This window comes from Pholis gunnellus (assembly GCF_910591455.1).
Source record: "Pholis gunnellus genome assembly, chromosome: 23".
In the NCBI taxonomy this organism is placed as follows: Eukaryota; Metazoa; Chordata; class Actinopteri; order Perciformes; family Pholidae; genus Pholis; species Pholis gunnellus.
Window position 1 is genome coordinate 10,508,006 of NC_136550.1, and position 20,225 is coordinate 10,528,230.

Consider the following 20,225-nt stretch of genomic DNA (forward strand, 5'->3'; position numbering starts at 1 on the left):
GGTATCTGCTACACTAGTGTTTCTCCCATAATACACTACAGAAATATCCAGAGACATATGTATATATATAAAAACATTATCATCATCATCATCATCATCAGTAGTACTTAGAGTAGAGTAGAGTAGTAGTAGTAGAGTAACAAGTAAGAAGAAGGAACAGTATTGTACTTTATATCATTATCATCATCTTCATCAGTGGTTATTTAACCTTGAGAGACTTTAGGCTCGTCCTTTGGTGGGACCCCGGCAGAATGGGAGAGAAGTTAGCGCCAGAACCAGCTGTGTGTGTGTGTGTGTGTGTGTGTGTGTGTGTGTGTGTGTGTGTGTGGTGTGTCTTTGGGCCTGTAAACCTGCGTGAAATGTTTTGGTGCATCAATCGAGTGTTTTTATGTGAGATTTGTTTGACCTGGATACACTTTCTCTCTGTAGCTCTGTCTTCTCATATTTACAGTGAATATGTACTGTTCCTGCGTCTGTGTGTGTGTGTGTGTGTGTGTGTGTGTGTGTGTGAGTGTATGTGTGTGTGTGTGTGTGTGTGTGAGGTTTTGTGTGTGTCTGGTCTGTGCAGCAATAGTTTTGGGACATTTGTGTGAAATTGCTTCTTTTGTTTTTTAATGCATTGTGCTATCCACGCATGAAATAAGCATCTCTGACCAAAAGACAAATACGTGGCCACAGTACAGACTCTGATCAAGCTAGACCCATGTTCAACTTGGTTAGTGTTGCACCAAAAGAGAAATTTCATCTCTTATTTTTGAGGCTGATTTGAAGCAGGCCAGCTACCAATTTTGGATACTGACCTGCAGTTTAATAAACCAGCCACTTATTAAAACGACTGTCTGCACTTTCGGACAATATTCATCTTCTGATCTGCAACATGATGTGTGTACAGCAAAAAAGTGAACCAGTTTCACACAAGTCGGTCAGAAAAAAAAAGGTGCAGTGTTTACCTCGGATCACTGAGTTTGTGCGCTTTTTCACAAAAAGCCACCCTCTCGATGATACAAGATAAAAAGAACAGTGGATTCGTTTTGTACCTTTTTCTCTCCCAACACTTTCACCATCAACCTCATGTCTTCTCCCTGCCCCCTAACCCCCGTGCTATCCAAATCTCTGCGGAGCAGCACCTAGGTGGCGCTCTCCCCGCCTCCAGAGGAGGAAGAGGAGGCCCCGCTGGGCTTGGGCTCGGGCTGGTCGGAGAGAGACGTCTGTGGGGACGAAGGGGTCGGTGGGTCCCCTCTCTCGCCTCGCTCCTGGAGGTTGCGCTGGTTCCTGGCCGCCTCGGTGAGCATCTGCATCCGGCGGTCCTGGTGCTCCTCCAGGCCTCGCCAGAGATCCACACGCTCCCTGTCCCGCTTCAGCTCCCTGGGGAGGCAGGTTGAAGGGAGGAGGAGAAAAAGAGAGGGATGGAGGGAGAGGAGACAAGAAGTGAGCTTTTGGGAAATGTTTCAGGCATGCCAAAGTACTCTGGGACCTGGAAGAAAAACCTAAGGGGATCTTTGCTGAATACTTAAATATAAGGAGCATTGCCTCAAAGACTGGACAACTTGGGCAATTGTTAACAATTAGGTATTCAGTGTAGACAAACTGAAATCTCTGGAGATATGTTTGAGTCGTCACTTTCTCCTGAAATGTGCTTTGTTGTAATTGTACAGTATAGACCACCAACTGCAAAGCAAATGTCTTACTGCTGATTATTTACTTTGAATGGAGCCCGGCTAGCTGTGTCTTTATGCTAAAGTTAACCATGCCCTGACTCCAACTCCATACTGAACTACTCCTTTAAGTTTTGTTTCCCAAAAGTATCCACCTTCTGGAGTTTTAAACTTGGCAACACACTAAGTGTAATCATGATGTGATCCATGTTGAAAAAGATGACCGAAGCGACACATACTTACAGCACAACGTGAAATATGATGTGATGGATAACGGAACAAATAGCAACTAAAACACGACTTAAGAGCCTTCTAGTTCTTCCTCTTGTAGTCATTGTTGTATCCAGTGACACAAATACACACGCACGCGCACACACACACACACGCACACACAAAGAGAGTGAGTCATACTCACTTCTGTTTCTCCACTTTGTAGGAGGCAGTGAGGTCATCAAACAACTTGCTGTTCATCTCCATGAAGGTCTTCAGCACGTTGTAGATCAGAGACACAATGGTCCTGTAGAGACGGAGACAGAGGATAATGAACCTGGGCGGTCATCAGTCCCAAGGCATTATGGGTCAGGAGATAAGAGGGTATGGAAGCTTGGTTTTGGAGAGATATTAACCCACCGGCAACCATATGTGTTGCCTGGATCATAACATGAGGGTTACTCATGTGTCTCGAGTAGATTATTAGCTCTAGTGCTAACGTTTTAGCTTGTACAGTTATCTCAGTGTTGGGATGTTAGAGATCATAGCAGCTGTGAAGCTAACTGCTAAATGATCTTATTACACATTAGCAGTGGTGGAAAGCAACTTAGCACATTTTCTTTTCGTATCATTTTGAGACACTTGCACTTTACATGAGTATGTGAATTTCATGCAACTTTGTATTTAGAATTCACTACATTTATTCAACAACATTTTGAATGCAGGACTTTTACCTACAATGCATTATTTTGAGATATGATTCATTTTGCTTAAAAAAAAGGATCTGAATACTTCTTTCACCATCAAAACAGTAACTAGCAGAGCTAAAGGTTACAATCATATTGGCCCCTATCTAAAATCAAAAGTTGAATTAATTTGTGTGTGTCATTGTGAGCTACTGACTGGTTCCAGTGCTCCTTGGAGACTCTGTAGAGGGTGGCGAACACCAGCGGCAGGATGACTTGACAGTTCTCCTCTATCAGACTGAGGATGTATTCGTTGTTCCAGAAGTAAAGAGCCCGCTCCGCTACCTAAAACAAACACAGGGACACAGGAGTCGACTTTCATTTATCAGAGATGGAGCAGGATTCTTTCCATCAGACTGGTGTTTGTGCCCACAGTTTCTGAAGTTATCCAAGGAACTGACCGTCAGTGGATTGTTTCTCTATCGTGATATAATAAATCTGTAGGCATGGGTACTGGTATCAGGCTTATTACTCCCCAAAACAGTTTAATTTGGGGATTTCTTTTTTTCATTGATTCGTGCATTTTGACAACAAAAGACGTTCCAGCGTGAGTTGAATGTACTTGTGTTGTTGCGTTTACCTGGAAGTGAGGGCTGGAGATACAGGCTGCGATCTGTTTGAAGAGCGGCTCCTGGACCCGGATGAACTGAGACGGCTCGATCACATCCAGGATCTCCTCAATCTCCCCCAAGAACATCACCTGAATACGCAGACACGCCGACAAACACATTTTTATAATCGATATATAAAAGGACAGAACCGACATTCATGTGACTCCCAGAAGTGAATTAAAGTACGATAAGACACTTCAAGGAACACCTTGCAATACGTAAGTCCTACAAGACACATCGGCGCCTTTTTATTACTTGTTTTCTCACCTCTTTCTGCGTGCAGGTTTTTGGCCAGTACTTGAGCAGCCCTCTGATGATCTGCAGAGAAACAATGAAGCGGATTAATATGAATAAACTGCAGGCATTAGCTCAGCAGGGGAGCTGGCTGGCGCCCATCTGTGCCATCTCCATTAACTCATATTCGTACTTTGGCTGGGGCGTTAAGAAATATGTCATTAACTCTGTCTCGTTATTACTGTAATGATGTCGGCGAAGGAAGAAGTAGGTTATAGCTAATGCTCTAATTCAACCTCGACCAGTTTAGTTACAAACTAATGTTAAGGACTAACACTGATCATAATGTTTGATGGTCATGTGACTGGTAGTCTTATTTCCTATTTGTGGATAATCACCCTCCTTTTAGCCCTGTTTTGGTCTCCACCAACTTGTGGAATATGTGGCTCTTTTGTTGCTAAATGTGCCACTATGTTCTCCAGCTAACTGCTAACTTTGTCTGTCTGCCGTTTGGTGCTGGGCAGGTTGTGTCCAGGAGGTAGTCTGTAGGTTTGACACTATACCTTACACATTACATGTATCATTTGAGCCATTTTTAACACAAAATGCAGCTTTAAACCTATACATTTCTATCTGCAATGTCACCACGGTTCAATTTTCGCAGCAATTAACAAAAGCTACAAAACTAGGAACTTCATTATCCTTTCAATTTGATCAGTAAGTGTGTTGTAGTAAGTATAACAACGTAATGAAAACACAGTCTTACGTATTCAGTCACTGTAGCATCTTTCTCCATAAACTGCACCACACAGTAGGCCAGCTGCAAGGACAGAGGAGACGTGGTTAGAACACACACACACACACATTCCCTGAAGCTGTCAAGGAGACAAGGGGGATCTTAGCACTTATCCCTCAGGATTACACACTGCTAAAGATCGGAAAGACAAGTTTTCCGAGGGGAGATGTGTCACAAGTGTGTGTGTGTGTCTACTTCTACATCAGCTCTTGTCTCCTCCTATATGATCTGCAATCATTTCCTATTATTCAGCGGGTGTGTGCTTGCATGTGTGTGTGTGTGTGTGTGTGTGTGTGGGTGTGTGTGTGTGTTTTGTGGTTGCCCCCTCCACCCCGGCCGGTTGCCGTGGCGAGTGGGCACCGTGGCGACGGAGACTGTGTGTGCGTGTGTTTACTTCGGAAGGAGTGATGTCACACACACAAAGTCCCTCAAGGGCAATGTGAGATAGAGTTTAGACCTCTTGTCTCCGCCTCTGTCTTTCCTCTTCTGCTCTATTTATACCTTTGCTTTGTTCAAATGATTACTGTACTGGTCTATTTAATGACTTTTAGATAAGTAAGTTCAAGAGGCATTGATGTAAAAGTATACACAACCTCTACTGTGTATAATTGTACACTTACAGACAGTAGAGGTTGTGTACTGTCAGATTATTGATGGTTGTTCTCTATCTTTTTGTGGAGCAATCACATTTTACCTTCTTTCTTTCTTCTTTTTGTTGTTGTTTCTGTCTTTGTCTCGTTCCTGACCTGTAGCTCAATAGTCTGTCTCTCTGTCTGTCTGGCTTCCACATCATCCACAGCTTTCATCTTCTAATCCCTTTTCCTTCTTACGGTGCACCTCTCTTGTTTGCCTTCTCTCCTCGCTCCATCCCTATCTTTCCTGTCCCTCACCCTCGCACTACAACGCGGTTAGAGAAGCAGAAAGAGGGAGTGGAGGCTAAAGAAAAGGGGGCTGGTGAAAGCAGGGATGTCAAGTTTGAAATAGGAGGATTAAAATGAAGGTGCTGGTCGGTCAAAGCGTTTAAAGTATTAGCGAGACATTGGAGATGCTGCTTGGGGTAAATATGATGTTGGATTCTGTTGTCAGGCCAGGATATGTGGGTGCTGGAGGCCGTTGTTAGGCTAAGGATTATGGAGATTGTAGTCTTTTTAAGGCTGAGATTTTACCAATATTGATCTGTCAAGGTGACAGTTTTAAAGCTGCGAAATAAAGCTTTCACTCCTGAAGTTGAAGCTAATTAGCTTAGCTTGCTATTGTCTGGACTGATTCCCACTAGAAGTTACTTTTCTCTTTTGTTATTTCATTTGGCAGCTCCAGCTTGTGTTTGTACCACATTATACCAAGAAGGGGGGCTAGTTAGCGTTGGGCTAGTGCCAGACTGTCAAAACTCAAAGCAGCCAGTAGTCCTGCAACCTCAGAGCTCAGGGAGTAACATAGGCATGGATGGGATTAAGCAATTCCAAACAACGTCAGACCACGTACATTACGTACACTGGGCAACACTTAAAATATCACTGCAGTAAAGTAAAGGACCAGATAGGTAGTGAAAACAAACACCAAGGGTATACATGGTTTCTCAGCTAAACCGATTTGTAATTTCAGTTCAAATTTAAAGCAAGAGAGTCTGATCGGAGCTTAGAAAGCGAAAAACACTGCATTTGCTTTTTACTGAAATACATCATGTGTAACCATGTTGTGGCTTCAAAATATAGCTCTAACAGCTGTTACTACAATTCAGCGACATTAATCTAAAAGAGAAAACCCTTCATACGCTTCTGTAGGGATGATTCAAATGTATTTCACGGTGCTGAGGAACATTTAAGATGATTAAGTGCTGCTGTGATATTATATTTTGATATTTAGATCCAGATCTGGGTCACTCACTCTCGCGCAGCCACACCTAGTGAGCACAGAACCTCTGTCCACTCGCATGTATCCCCTGTGACCCCGTCAAACCGAGTGTGTGTTTGAGCGTGTGAATAATGCATGTGTGTGAACCACGGGGAGGAAGACAGGGAGGAGAAATGTAGGGCACGGTGATGCAGGAACCCAGAATACACACACACTCACACACATACCTCTGTACAAACTGTACCTTCTGCATAACTAAATAATGTGTGGCACAAACAAAATGCACACACACACACACACACAATAGAACAGCTGCCATCTGTGTCCTCAATCACACACACACACCAAAGAAACCAAAAAACACACACCGAGGGTAATTCAACAGTGAGCGCATCGCTCTGCAGTATTATCTGTGACCCAACTCTGCTTCCTAGTGGTACATTTCACACATTGCAGGAATCAGTACTACCATTTGAGAGACATTCATGTATGGCTGATTTGTCAAGTTGAGAAAAATACCCGGATCTCTTCTTGGTAGAGAAACCAGAAGATTAGCTACAACCCAGTTTGATTCTATGATAGTCGGAGGAGTAGGGTCTCTAAAACCTACAATAAAGCATGCCTCAGTCAAGTGGAAGAACTGCAAAACCACATATTTTAAATAATTCATGATGTTATGATGCTGTTTTTTTTGCTTGGAAATGGTGAAAATAATATCTGGCACAAAATATCAGCAAACAGCATCAATGTTGGCCTTCAAAAAACATATGAACACACGTGGAAAAACACTTGTACGGTACAACAGACTATTAAATAAACATCTGTCCCCTGCATGTGGCTGTAGACATGGTGACAAACTATATAAACACATTTGGTACTGTGTAATTGCATTTGGTGGCGTTACATAAAGCATATATGGGTGTCAAAGGTTCTTAATGCCAAAGGAATCAAAAGAAACCGGCGGTAACACTAGCCATAGAGTAATATGCAACCAAAGGACTTTAAATACTAGACCACGCCGGCAAATGTCACTGACCTGTGCGTGGAAGATGGAAAGGGACTTTGCCGTGTGTAGCGGGATGAGGACCCGAACCAGGAACTGCTTGTGTTCAGCCTTCAGGGGCAGGGCGAAGCCATTTATGATGCTGGAGGAAAGGACAGTTACGGTCAAATACTTTCACTCTACATACATATACTTGCTTTCTACTGGCAAAAACAAGGTGATGTTTTTGGTATGTCAACTCTATAGGCAGATATTTATTTACATAAAGTCTACTATTGACATCTGGGTAAGCGTGTGCGTTCGTCTGCGTGGTGGAGTCTATTCTTGTGCTGTGTCCATTTCCAAGTGACTGGACAAAAGCGTGGTCCGCTCTGTTCACCGCTACACTGACTGACATAGAGGTAGTTCAGCCGACGGAGGGAAGAGTATGAGCAGCGGAAGAGTGGGAACTAAACTTGGCAAGTATGAGTCTTAGGAGCACTCTGTTTATCTGTTTGTCTCAGAATCTCTCTGAATCAGTCAGTCTACCTGTCTGTCTGTCTGCCTAACAGCATCTTTGTTTAATGGAACATTTCTTCAATAATATCTCCCTCCTGCTGTTCGTCTAATCTTTCTTTCTGCCTCCTGTCTTCTTCCTCTCTCTCTTTTTCTGTACAATGAATCCTCCCATCTCGCTCTCCTTCTCTCTGTGTGTGGGAGGAGCTATAAATACCTCTGTTACCACCAACATGAATACAAACCTCTCTCTCCTCTCCTGCTCTTGCTTCTCCTTCCTCCTCTTCTGACTCACTGTTCACTCACTCATCCTCTCTCCATCCCTCATCCCTCCATCTTTTCTCACCTTGAATTCCGCCTCTCCTCTTACTCCCGCTCTCTTCTCTGCGTTAACTTGTCAAAAGTCGTCAACCATTTTTTTTATTTACTTGCTCGATCAGGTGGTCACGGGTTGGAAGAAATGTTTCAGATTTTGTATTAACCTCTTCATCCTTTGTATTGGCAAAAACTGAAGGACAAATGGTCTTGCTAAATATTCTAGCGCACCAGAATTCAAACAAATCACCATTTAAAAACATTTCTTTCTTATTAGTGTCTAATAATGAAAGACAACCACAGAGGGCACAAGCTAGATTCCAGCACAGACTGCCCTTGAGAGAAATTTATATTTATTGACTCAATTTCTTTGTTTGCTTAGAGATGATTTCGCTCTTTCAATGCCTTTTATTTATTCCCTGCCTCCTTCCATTTCATCTAATTTATTCCCGAGAGAAACCGCAACTACCCTCTCCTTTTATGCACGTTAGCATAACAAGGCCACTTCCTACTTAGCCCGCTGATGAGGTCGTCATGTACCTTGAAGTGAAAAGCTAACAGCAGCAGAGTTAGCAAAGAGATTTTGAGGTCACGCTAACGTTAGCTAAGAACGACACCACAGTGTACCATATTATACTATATTATGTAAATATGTGTCATTGACTCGTGCTCTACATTCTATTATATGAATACAGACACACACTGAAGTGACATATTAGACTGGTGTGCACAGACTTGTTGATTCAATGTGTTTTCACGTTGGACAGTCAGGCTAGCTATTCCCCCGTCTTCCAGTCTTTATGCTAAAATAAGCTAGCCCTGACTCCAGTTTAGTGAAGCTGACATGAGGTTAATGTTTGTCGCCCCAAAAAAATACTCCTTTAACATTATTCTGCGTACGGAGGGAGTGAGACTAAAAACAGACGAGATAATATCACCAGTCTCGTTTGTGTCCATCCTCCATTTCCTCTCTCCCTTTACTCTCTTTATTGCTGTCATCTCTCCGTTCTTGTTCCCATTCATTTGCGTACGAGTACCAGCAGAGAGCAAGACATGTTTGTTTATCAGTTCGGCTTCCTCCCTTGCGCTCCCATTTCCATCTTCCTCATATTTCTCTTACTGGCCTTAGAGACGAAGCAACAAACTATACAAACCTCTGAGTCATTTCTCTTTTATGTATTTATACTCGCTCTTGTTTCTGTCTCTCCTTCCTGCCACCACCCACCTTTACTCCTTCCCTCCTGCCTTTTAACTAATTTCTTATTTCTCTTTGCACCCACAGTTGTGTTTGCCCGATAAGAACGATAATGAATCTAAAATAAATGCCTATTAAATTGCTTTTTGTGTTGAGCTGTTGCAGAAGTGATTGTGCTTTGTCACCGTTTTTTCGTAGTTGCTTAAATCAGTGGGTTACCAGCTGTCTCGTGAATAGGAGCAGCTGGCCAAGTACAGTATGTGTCTGTGTGTTCACGCTCAAACTCCAAATGCATTCATTAAGTCAAGATATACTACGAAGCATGCTTTCCTCCAGAGCAGAAGAGTTTGCCCCAAAGTGTGTCTGTGTGATTTGAAACGAACCTGCCGAGGATTTCCAGAAGCTCCGCTACACCGTTGAAGTGCTCAGTTTCATATATGAACCTAAAGATCAGATACAACATACACACATAGAGTGACGCATCAGCAGAAGAAGCAACCGTTCTAGTCAAACAAAAGCAAAAGGGACTAAAAGAAGGACTGCAATTCTTGAAATAGTAAAACATAGTCTGTTCACATAAATTACAAATGCATATAATTCCCTGGTTGGCGTTCCTGACTTTCCTAAGGAATTGATAATAAACACAATTTCTGGAATACAACTCTAATGCCTCTGTGATCATGTGATAGAGAAATGGATTACAATATCAGTGAAGCACATTCATGCTTATTCTGCATCTTTTAGCTGTCAAAATGTACAAACAAATGATACTGAAACCAGTTAACTGAGACAGAAATAGCGTGCGTTGCAGCATCGCCACTCTCCTTTGCTTGAATTACATTGCAAACACAACAATACAGCCACACTTGGTGAAGGGCAATGATGAAACATGATTGTACATCACAGCACTCTCGTTAGTCAGAGCTGTTTAACCAATTATTTGAGGACATTTGAGTCACCACACGAGGATTTAACTCTCCGGATAGATGCAGGATGGGGATGCATTGATGATCTAGTGAGTGCAGATGTGCACAGTCATGCCGTGGGCCTGTTCGTGTGAGGCTGGTTTCCCTTGTTACAGAACCACTCTAAATATGCAGCACAAATTCACTAATGTACTAATTCAGCCTACGTTTCCACGTATCTCGTGTGACTTCAACCCAAAAGTGTGTGAGGTGTTTATACTCTTCCAATACTGATAACTCAGTCAAAATGTTTTCCTGTTTTGTACTGTAAATTGATGACGCACCAAGCTAAAGCAATGCATTACAGAGGTCATAAACACCGCTTTTCACCCTGCTGATGGTCTTTGTTGGCGGATGTTTGATTTATTGATGTTAAAATGCTATAAATAGCAAGCAACCTTAAATCCTATGCAGTGGACTGGTGGGAGGCAGCCTATACCTGAGGAAGATGTTGTTGATCTGTTTGCGGATGTAGGCTCGGAGGCCCAGTAGTTTTCCATAGACACGGTGCAGGATGGTCTTTAGGTACTCCCTCTCCCTGGGGTCCTCGCTGTCAAACAGCTCCAGGAGCTACACACACACACACACACACGATAATTACAAATTACAAATCCAGTAGGTTTGTTTTATGGCTCTTGTGGGGCCATTTTCTAAATGCATTCATGCTCTAACCTCCTCACTCCTGCACCTAAACCTTAACCTTAAAGTCATGTGAATTACTCTTGAATAAAAAACTAATCTCGAATCTTACAGTACAACAGGAGACAAAGACCACCAATCTCTGGACGTATTTGTTATATTTCTGTGTAAAAACATTTCATGGTGGTATTTTTACCATCTGCTGAACAAAATGAATACCACATAAACTATGTTTTACTAATCTCTTTCAAAAATAAAGCAGGATATTAAACATAAAAGTTGTACAACAAGAACTGCTGAGTCTTTTAGTCCATTTTTTTTTATTTGTGCTCCAACTTAGATCATAAAATTTAAGAGCACTCCGGAATATTACTCGGTTCTGCAATACCTGCTGTTTCAAGGAAGAGCTTCATTTATTTATAGCTTTCCATTTATCGTGGTTTTAGGAACATCTTAAAAGCTTTGGAATTGACAAACCGCAAAGAGAGAGAGGATTACCTGCAAGACAAACTTCTGGTCAACGTAGCGTTTGGCCATGGAGGGCTGGAAGTCCGGGCTCTCCAGGAAACGCAGAAAGAACTCGTAAACCAGCTAATGGAGGCACAAACAGCAAACGTTTAGACGTAATGTAGTGTCTGTGTTTTTCTCCTCAAGTAATAGTTTCATATTTTGGGAATTATTACCTTGTACGCTAAGGCCAGCAGCCGGTTAGCTTAGTTTAGTGATAAAATACTGCTTTTTTTTAACCCGTAGACAGAGCCAGGCTAGTTTTTCCCCCTGTTTCCAGTCTTAATGCTAAGCTAAGCTAACAGGCAGCAGGGAGTGGCTTCACATTGACCGGACAATTATGAGAGCAGTATCATTCTTCTCATCTAACTCTCGGCAAGAACTCGAAAGTGTATTTTTTCAAAAATGGCAAACAATGTTCTTTTTAAAGCGGCTCTAGGTAACGTCGCACGGTGATCTTCTTTAATACTGGGCAAACACCAGCAGTCTAATAAAGAAGATGTGATTTTCTTCTTTGCTAGAGCCCCATTTTGTAATTCCGGCTGATAGAACAGGAACAGTTAGGCACAAAGTTTTGCTTTAAACAGCAGATTTAACTTATCTAAAAGGACCTCAGGCTCAGGTACAGTACATTTATGTGCAGATAAATGCTGAACGCTGCATTAAAAGCAACACCTGGAGGGAGTTGTGTGCATTATGGTATTGTCCACCCTCTCAAATATAGTATATAATATATAGCAGGGCCACATGCATTGTGTTTCACTTTCACTTTAAAGACAAAGCAGTAAAGGCATTGCAACAATTCATAAACTAAGCAACAAAAAGCCAAAGTCAACACATTTTGCTGAAGATATCTTTTCAAGAGAAATCGTCCTTAGATCTGAAGTGGAAAATGCATGATATTATGTAAATCGTCAGAAAACTTGTTTGTATGTACCTGCAGATGCGGCCAGGAGGCTTCAAGTGTTGGCTCATCTTCCTCAGGGTCAAACTCTGGATTCTCACTTGGTGGGAGAGTACGGAAGATATTTACCGAGATCTGGAGAAAACCGCAAACATAGGAGTAGGAGGGAAGGAGAGTTATGGGAACAGGTGGAAGAGTGTGAGGAAGGAAATGGGAAGAGGAAAAGATGAAAATGGATGAGAGGTAAGGAGGGATGTGGACAGAGGAAGGGGATGATGGGAGATGCAGGAAAAGAAGATCAGAGGGAAAGGGGAAGTGAAAAGGGAACGAGGTGGAGAGATAGAAAAGAAAATTAGAAAGAGCCAAATGACAGTACATTCCTTTTAATATTATAGATATCCTTGACATGAAAACAAAGGGGTGTAATAGTTGTATTTTCCAAAAAGTAGGTCTATAGGTCTTTGTAAAACAACAGTTCTGACAAAAACATCCTTTGACTCATTGCTAGACTTCATCATGCTGATTATTCGACATGATGCACATCACAGATTTGTGTCACTTCACACCAAATTAGCTCTCGGGATAGTTGTATAATGTAAGAGTCTTGTGTCATATTGGATATTGGACAATTAAGTGGGTTAGTGTCAACTAAATCAAGCACAAAAACATAACTTCAGCTATTTCCGGCCACGTTTGATGCTTGCCACTGGTGAGCCATGCAACCCCACTGCTCGCACAGTCATGACTTATTCAACACATGCATTTCCACCGGCCATTTAGTGCATGAACTGCATTGCGAAAAGCAAATGTGGTAAATCTCAACTCCCCAATTCAGCATTATTTTCTTTTCTGTTCTTTCCCCCTCTCCACACATCTGTTTGCATTAGTTTATACTTCTCACTGCAGGAGGATATAGGCCCATTTCAAATGACCGTGTAAACCTCACTTGGATTTAAAAAGGTCAAAACCATAACTATAATTAGACTAAAGTTACACAACAATTCCACGTTTGAGAAACACCATCTGGGTCATCTGGTTTCTTTCGTAGCCTCCCCCTACTCCTGTATTACATTTATTCTGTTGCATTGCACTTGGACTCTAACCGATGCACTTAGTAGAAACTTCGTTTGAAATATCTAAGCTTTATTCACATTAAAGCCTTTGCCCACTTTCCTCTCATTCCATCCCGTCCTATCAGCATTTTCATATCCTCTGGGTACAGTGACTCCATAACATAAGCTATATCCTCTGTTCCCTTTACCTTCTTTCCTCAATCCCTTTTTCCTTTCCCCCTTGTTATATCATCTGGGACCTCTGGATCTCTTTCTGTCCATCCCTCACTTCCTCGCCTCCGTCCTCCTATTGCTACTTAGCCTCCTTTGCAAATGCTCTATATTTCCTTTCCTTTCCTTCTTTTTATGTATCTGCCTCTCACTTCCTTTCTCCTTTCCTCACCACCTTTGTTTATAGCCTCTGGTGACCTGTGGAAATGTTTTTCTTGCTTTCTATGTTCCATTTGCTCATCTACATTGATGATTGTTTGTCACTGCCTGTGCCCCAAATGTTCCTTTTTTCATTTCTATTCTTTCACTTTTCCATCCCCATCGTTGCCACCCCTAGCCTCCCCTCTCCTCCTCCCCTCCTACCATCTTTATAGCCTCTGGGTACAAAGGCTCTATGAGGACTCCTCTGCTCGTGGCCACGCTCTCCACCAGCTCGTTGAGTGCCGCACGTTTGATCTCCTTCCCCTTCAGGTCAGCCACGCAGTCCAGGAAATCAAACAGCACGCAGCACTGCTGCAGCTTCTTACAGAACAGGTCGTGTAACTCTGCCACCGGGGCGTCTGGAGGATTGAGAGGTAGGAAGAGAGAGAGAGAGAGGAAGAGACATGTTAGACAAATAGGTTAAAGGACAATAAAATAAACAAAAGGCTGATGCAGCTCAGCCATGTCCAATGGCGTTCCTGAAAGGCGCTTTGTGTTTGGCAGTGAATCGTTTGACAAAGTCGAAGTGTTGGGAGTACACAGATATATATATTCTACAGGCTAGATCTTCTCTCCAACGTAATGAGGGAAAGAAAACAGGCTATTACTCTACAAACACATTTTTACACACACACACACCTTCCTCCAGAGGGCTGTGTTGCATCTCAGTCCTATTACCTGTCAGATTCGTTCTCCAGACCTGTTCGTCACAATGAAACGACCTGCTGCCGGCCGTCGGATTAAAACCTTGCACCTTCCAAAAAAAAAAAGAAAACACCACTTTTCTCAGATGTAGAGAAAGTGGCTGATACCCATGGATTACTGAACACACGCAGTGGGTTTTAAATTGATTCCACAGGCCTGAGGGGGTGTGAGAACTTGAAACGCATCTCCACCTGAAACGCATCATGCAAAAAAGCACAACAACAAAAAAAACAAAGCAATGTAGAGCGTTGCAGGCTTTGCAACCAAACGGGAATGCTGGGTTCTTTTTCTGATGACTCAATAGCAAAAAGTAGCATTCCTATACAAGTCAGATGTACTGTATGTGGGGTTTATGTGCGGATAATAACATACTATGTTACATTATATGAAATGTAAATATGAATGTATAAATAATATAAAATAACTATATATGAATGTGCAAGATATGAAAATCTGATCCTCTTTGCAAAGGTTTTTGAGCAGATGTTCCAGGCTGTGTGCATATGTATGTTATAACTGCTATGAAAAGTCTGACTAATCCTACAGGACCTCAGTCAACCGACCGGGATCTAAAACTCGATTTCTACGTCCAGCTGAGCCTGACGAACAGACCTGACACTCTGTGTCGGGTTGTACTCGTGGCAGAGTCAAGGAGTGGACAGCGGTGCCGTAACGATGACTTGATGCGATCCACCTGTCACATTTAAATCAATCCAAAACAACCACTAACCACAGCCTAATAAGGACTGTAGGGTGAGACGACCATTGACTCCTTTCTGACGCAGTTTTAACAAAAACTGACCGTTGGAGGCTTAACTGGTGTATTGGATACACTGGTCACTCAGTGTACTTACAATGTTGAACAAATAATCTCCCTGTCAAAGGGAAAGAATACAGCGATACCGGTGACTGGGAAGCAGTCTAGACTGTCTGAGGATGATCCAAGACTCACACACACACACACACACACACACACACACACACACAGCAGGAGCAGATTAGATTTAACCCTTCTTAACCCCCAGGTGGGAAACTCAGGAGGGGTAAGGGGGGCAGACTGGAGCTTCTCCAGGCCCCAGACCCCCATCAGCTCTTGTGGGCACACCATGACCATCTGCTCCCTTTGGCACAAAGCTGCACAACAATAGACGAGGTCTGCCCTTTGATCGATGGGTCGAGGCACAAGACACACACACTCTTTGGAGACATTTGAAAGTTGCCTTTGTTCTATCAATTATGACCAACTTCCATACTTTAGTTGGTGATGGGACAGGGTATCTGTGTATTTGAACAGGATTTATTTGAAGTTTGATACATAACGAAACTACTAAGTTGCTGTTTGATGAAGTCCCAGGTAAATTGACCAGACTACAACGAGATTGTCCTCCATTCAGGCAAGTCCTCTGAATGTGTCCTTGTTTTATATGTAGACGATTGTGTGTTGTTTGTGTATAAAGGCTCAGAATAGCGGGACTGGCCTGCGTCTGTTTTTTTGTCCGTGACGTGACTTGAATACACTTTCTCTGTGACTTTTCTTCAACCTTCCCTTTTTCCCATTTTACATCTAGTGTTGACGTCTAAGAGACTGCTCATTGAGCTGTACCGAGCGACCACTTTGTTCTTGAATTGCAGCCATTTCTCAGTGACTGGACAAACATGTAACAGACAAGTTCACACAGTTTTCTGACTATTGGTCACGAAAAAAGTGTGAAAAGTTCAAGAGGAAGAACTATTTATTCTGACTTTGCTTCGAGAACAAATGCGAGTCTAAAGCTGCAAGGTGACCACCTCTGTACGTGCCGCTCTTGGCTGGTTTGAGGTAGCTGCAGCTTCAGTCTTCACATCCTCCTGACTCTCCATCGCTCCTCCACCTGCCTCCGTGTCTCCACTTCTCTTTTTTCTTTCCCCTTCCTAATATGCCCCTTTCTAACCTTTTCATCTCTTCATCCTTCTCTCCTGATTTCTCATAGCAACCATTTTTTTGCTGTCCACTCCCTCCTGTTACCCCCCCTGTAGACAGACTGTGAAGGTGAAATCTAATCCATTTTTAATGGCGAGTAATTGTATGAAGATGTGCCGTGCTGGGACCGAGGAAAAAGTACAGAGCGAGAAGGAGGGAAAGAAGAAGCATGTATGCGGGTTTGGGAGACAGAGAGACATGTGAGAGCAAGTATGGGAGAGAGAAAAGTAAAATAACATGAAATATATATGTATTTTAAGTGTCGGGAGATGACGGGCACAGACAGAGCCACATTTTAAGGCAAAGTAAATGGGCCAAAACAATATTTTGAGCTGGCCACTAGTATTATTACCCCAATGTCTGTTATCATGTTTGGTACAGGTAGGAAAGCCTTTGGAAGTTAAAAAAACCCCACAGAAAACACAAACTCAGTGCACAATGAGGCAGCGCAGAAACCAAACTGAGGTGATACTGAGTGAGGTGGATTTTAGCTTTCCTCTGTGCTGTGCTATTATTAGGTCAACGCAGGTCGCTCCAGACCCATTCATTCAAGGCAGCTTTTAATACCGTGTCGGTAAAGTGATTAGAGTTCTAACTAAGATCTTAATCACCGCAAGTGAGTCATTTGTGAGCTATATTCATGTTTCTGACAATCCAAATCTTTTTTTTCAATGGGTAACAAGCCGAGCTGTGACTACACCATCCAAAACCAAAACATGAAAAATGCGTGCAGTTCAATTAGACTTCTTTGTTCATTTCATCCTTATTAACTCAGAAAGTCCATTGAGATTGAGACGCATATTGTCAACATGGCACACCATTGTTAAGGTTACATTACCACAATTTATAAAAGCAGGCAATAAGAACAATTACACTCTTCTTTTTCCTTTCTTTTTTAGATTAAACTGTCAGTGCTAATACAAAGTGCCTCAAGCGTTGTATTACTCTTCTTTAATTCTTCTTTTCAAAATCCACATGCACAAAGATTGATTAATACACCCGTTTTTGTGTTTTATTCCCCTCCTCCTAAGTATACTAGACTTCACTGTAAGTTTTAAAATAATAAGGTCTTCACTGAAGCCATTTGTTGTGTAGGGGTTGATTCCGGTGAGGCCGACTGAAAAGTGAACCGAAGGGTGTTTCGCTAATTGAAGGCCAAAGAACTCTTTCTTCTAAGTTCTTAGCTGTCAGGAAAAGTTTGTCCTCTTTGTATAGTGCATACAATGTCTCAGCAAGGGCTCTTAAGTCAGCCCTGTAACTGTCGAAGAAAAGTAAAAAACTATTTGGTGAAAAATAAGTGCCAAACCTCTGGAGAGGCAACTCAATGAGAGATTCCCTCTGATGGCTTGGGGTGCAATAAAAGCCGTTAGTTGGGGAAAAAAAGCAATTACAAAAAATGAAAGGATGTTGTAACAATAACAGGAATACAGAGAACAACAGTCCAATTCACACATTCTAGAGCAAAATCAGACAAAGTACCTTGAAAAAGTCCAATAGCACTCTTTCTAATTGTTCCAAGTCCAAGGGGAGACAGTCAGCTCACATACTGTATGCCGTCTAGAAAGTCACTGGATCACTTTACATTATGCAGATATTGAGAAACGCTGGATGATACCGGCTAGTAAAACATTAAACTGGCAGACAGTCAGTGATGTTTAATGAGAAATGCTCTCCACTTGTCGTAACATCTGCCTCAGTTGTGTTTATTCTAAACCATTCTGCCTCTCTGTCCCACCTTTCAGCCACGTTCCAACATCCCCAGGCCTTTGAATCCCTACTGCACAAGATGAACTATCTCAGATGAATTATTGTGAATATTATTATTATATATTAGCCCACATTAAGTTGTTTTTTTTAGGTGTAATTCGTTTCCTTTAACAGCTATTGGTACTGTGGTTTTGCAGGAAACAACACTCAAACAGGAGTAAATGGTGCAGTTGTTGGAACTATTTACAGTGGCGGATTAATACACATTTAGTGCGCAAGCGAGTATTTGCAGCAGCAGGACAGTGTGTGTGGAATTCAGTCAAAATATACTCATGAATAAACTACAATGCCCATGTTTATTGTAATGAAAGCACATGTGACCCAGTGCAACGGTGGCTAATTGATGTGTTTTGGAATGGAATTGTGTGAAAAGACCTTTGGCCACATGTAACATACTCGTTTGTGGGATCAATGAATTGCCGGTTTTGGTCTTTTCATTGTATCTGTTGACAACAAGGAAATAAGGGCATATCTCCAGACTTATCCTTTAAATAAACAAGGGACGAAGATGCTGACAAAAGAAAACGTCAGCCTGAGACACGGAGAGGGTAAAGATAGCATGTGACGTAGAGAAGATGGTGAGAGCGAGAGCAGGGAGAGGGGTGGGTGGGCTTTGGTGAAAGGAGGCACATATGTAAGAAAGAGCAGAGCCAAGCACCCTGCAACAGCATCAAAACACACACATACACAGCTGCACAGATCTAAATATAGTCCTGCTGGAGCGAGAGAGGAGAGGAGAGGAGAGGAGAAAGAATCTGTGGAGGAAACAGGAGGGAGGAGAGGGGAGCAGCACAGGGTTAAAAGATGACATCATCCCCCTCGTCCTCCTCCTGCTTCTCTCTCTCTCATCTTTCCATCTCTAGGGTACCTCCCTTCTTTTCCTCTCTCTCTCTCTCATCACTCCCTCCATCTTTCCCTTCGTCTACTCCACCCATCAAGCTCTCCAAGGCATTTTTTTTTTCTCAAATGAGCAAGTACAGCTCTAGTCTTTAAATAACAGTTATTCTTTTGGCTGAGTGCGTGCGTGTGTGTGTGTGTGTGTGTGCGTGCATGCGTGTTTATGTGACAGAGAGAAAGAGAGGAGGACAGCTTCTGTTTTAGCCACCATCCAAGCCGCCTCTGCACCGCTGTCATTAAGCACTCACACACACACACACACAGATACACTCATGCTCAATGCACAGATACAGTGACGCAGAGAGGAAGAGAGAGGTGGGGGGGCAGATAAAGAAGGAAAGCAAGAGAGAGACACAGGGAGAGTGGAAGGGTGCAACAGTAGCTATATGTAGAAGTCAGGGCAGTATAAATATCACCTTAAGGGGTTTAAGTGACGCTTAAAGTCCATCTCTAAGTGATCTAATCCTCCTTATTACACTCACTTCATCATAAACCGTCGAGGAAACATGTACAACACATCATCTTGCATATGAAATAAGGCTGATTAGAAAGGGGTGATTTGTCCTGTCCTTTCTGGGCAGGTAAATTGCTGTTTACCTGCCCAGAAAGAACAGGACAAATCACCCCGCTGCTTTAAATTAGAGAGGAAATACTGGGAAGTCGTCACTTGGTGATGGTGCTGGGAATAGGTAATGAGACCGGCAGGGTATTAGCATATAGCATGTAAATGGAGTTGTACATCCACAGTCTGTTAATAATGGTAATCACAGAAACAGGAAAGAATGAGCACGTTTCTTTTGACATGTCTGTGTTCTTTTATTCCTCTCACTTAACCTGTCTGACATCGCACCAAAGTATGAACAGATCTCCATCACATTTGGTGGGAACAATTCATCACATTTTAAACCTAAAATGACAACGCTGGTGTTATTGTGCTCAACAGTGTCTCACTGTCTTTGTCCGCGAGTTGAAGGTAGTATATATTGGGACTGATTAAACTAACTGAACCAACAATTTGCTGATGAAAACTGTGGGATGTGGTTGAAAGCTGAAGAACGTTGAACTTGGGCTGCACTGACGAGAGATAAAGATTATTTTTGACGAAGACCACGGGATGCTTGCTGGGTGAAAATCAATTTCAGCTCAAATTACAAGAATGATGTACTTGGATTCAGTGATGATGGAGGTTTGTGCTTTTTCAAAGAAATGATCTTGTATTTTTAGTCTTTAGGCTTAAAGACTTCTGTGACATTCTGAGTATAAAACAAGACATAATCATAACGACA

General features: G+C 42.4%; 1 protein-coding gene across 1 annotated transcript in view; it reads right to left on the reverse strand.

The window, feature by feature from the left end:
• Positions 1-1,127: 1,127 nt before the first annotated feature.
• Positions 1,128-20,225, reverse strand: part of ppp2r5b (protein phosphatase 2, regulatory subunit B', beta) — a gene marked incomplete at both ends in the record, with an annotated part of 28,888 nt that continues 9,790 nt past the window's right edge. The window contains 12 exons of the mRNA XM_079184670.1: positions 1,128-1,365; positions 2,071-2,172; positions 2,769-2,896; positions 3,192-3,311; positions 3,490-3,540; positions 4,223-4,276; positions 7,140-7,248; positions 9,495-9,554; positions 10,516-10,646; positions 11,214-11,306; positions 12,160-12,261; positions 13,773-13,969. Of these exons, the coding sequence (XP_079040796.1) occupies positions 1,128-1,365; positions 2,071-2,172; positions 2,769-2,896; positions 3,192-3,311; positions 3,490-3,540; positions 4,223-4,276; positions 7,140-7,248; positions 9,495-9,554; positions 10,516-10,646; positions 11,214-11,306; positions 12,160-12,261; positions 13,773-13,969 (1,385 nt within the window). The remainder of the gene's footprint in view (positions 1,366-2,070; positions 2,173-2,768; positions 2,897-3,191; positions 3,312-3,489; positions 3,541-4,222; positions 4,277-7,139; positions 7,249-9,494; positions 9,555-10,515; positions 10,647-11,213; positions 11,307-12,159; positions 12,262-13,772; positions 13,970-20,225) is intronic.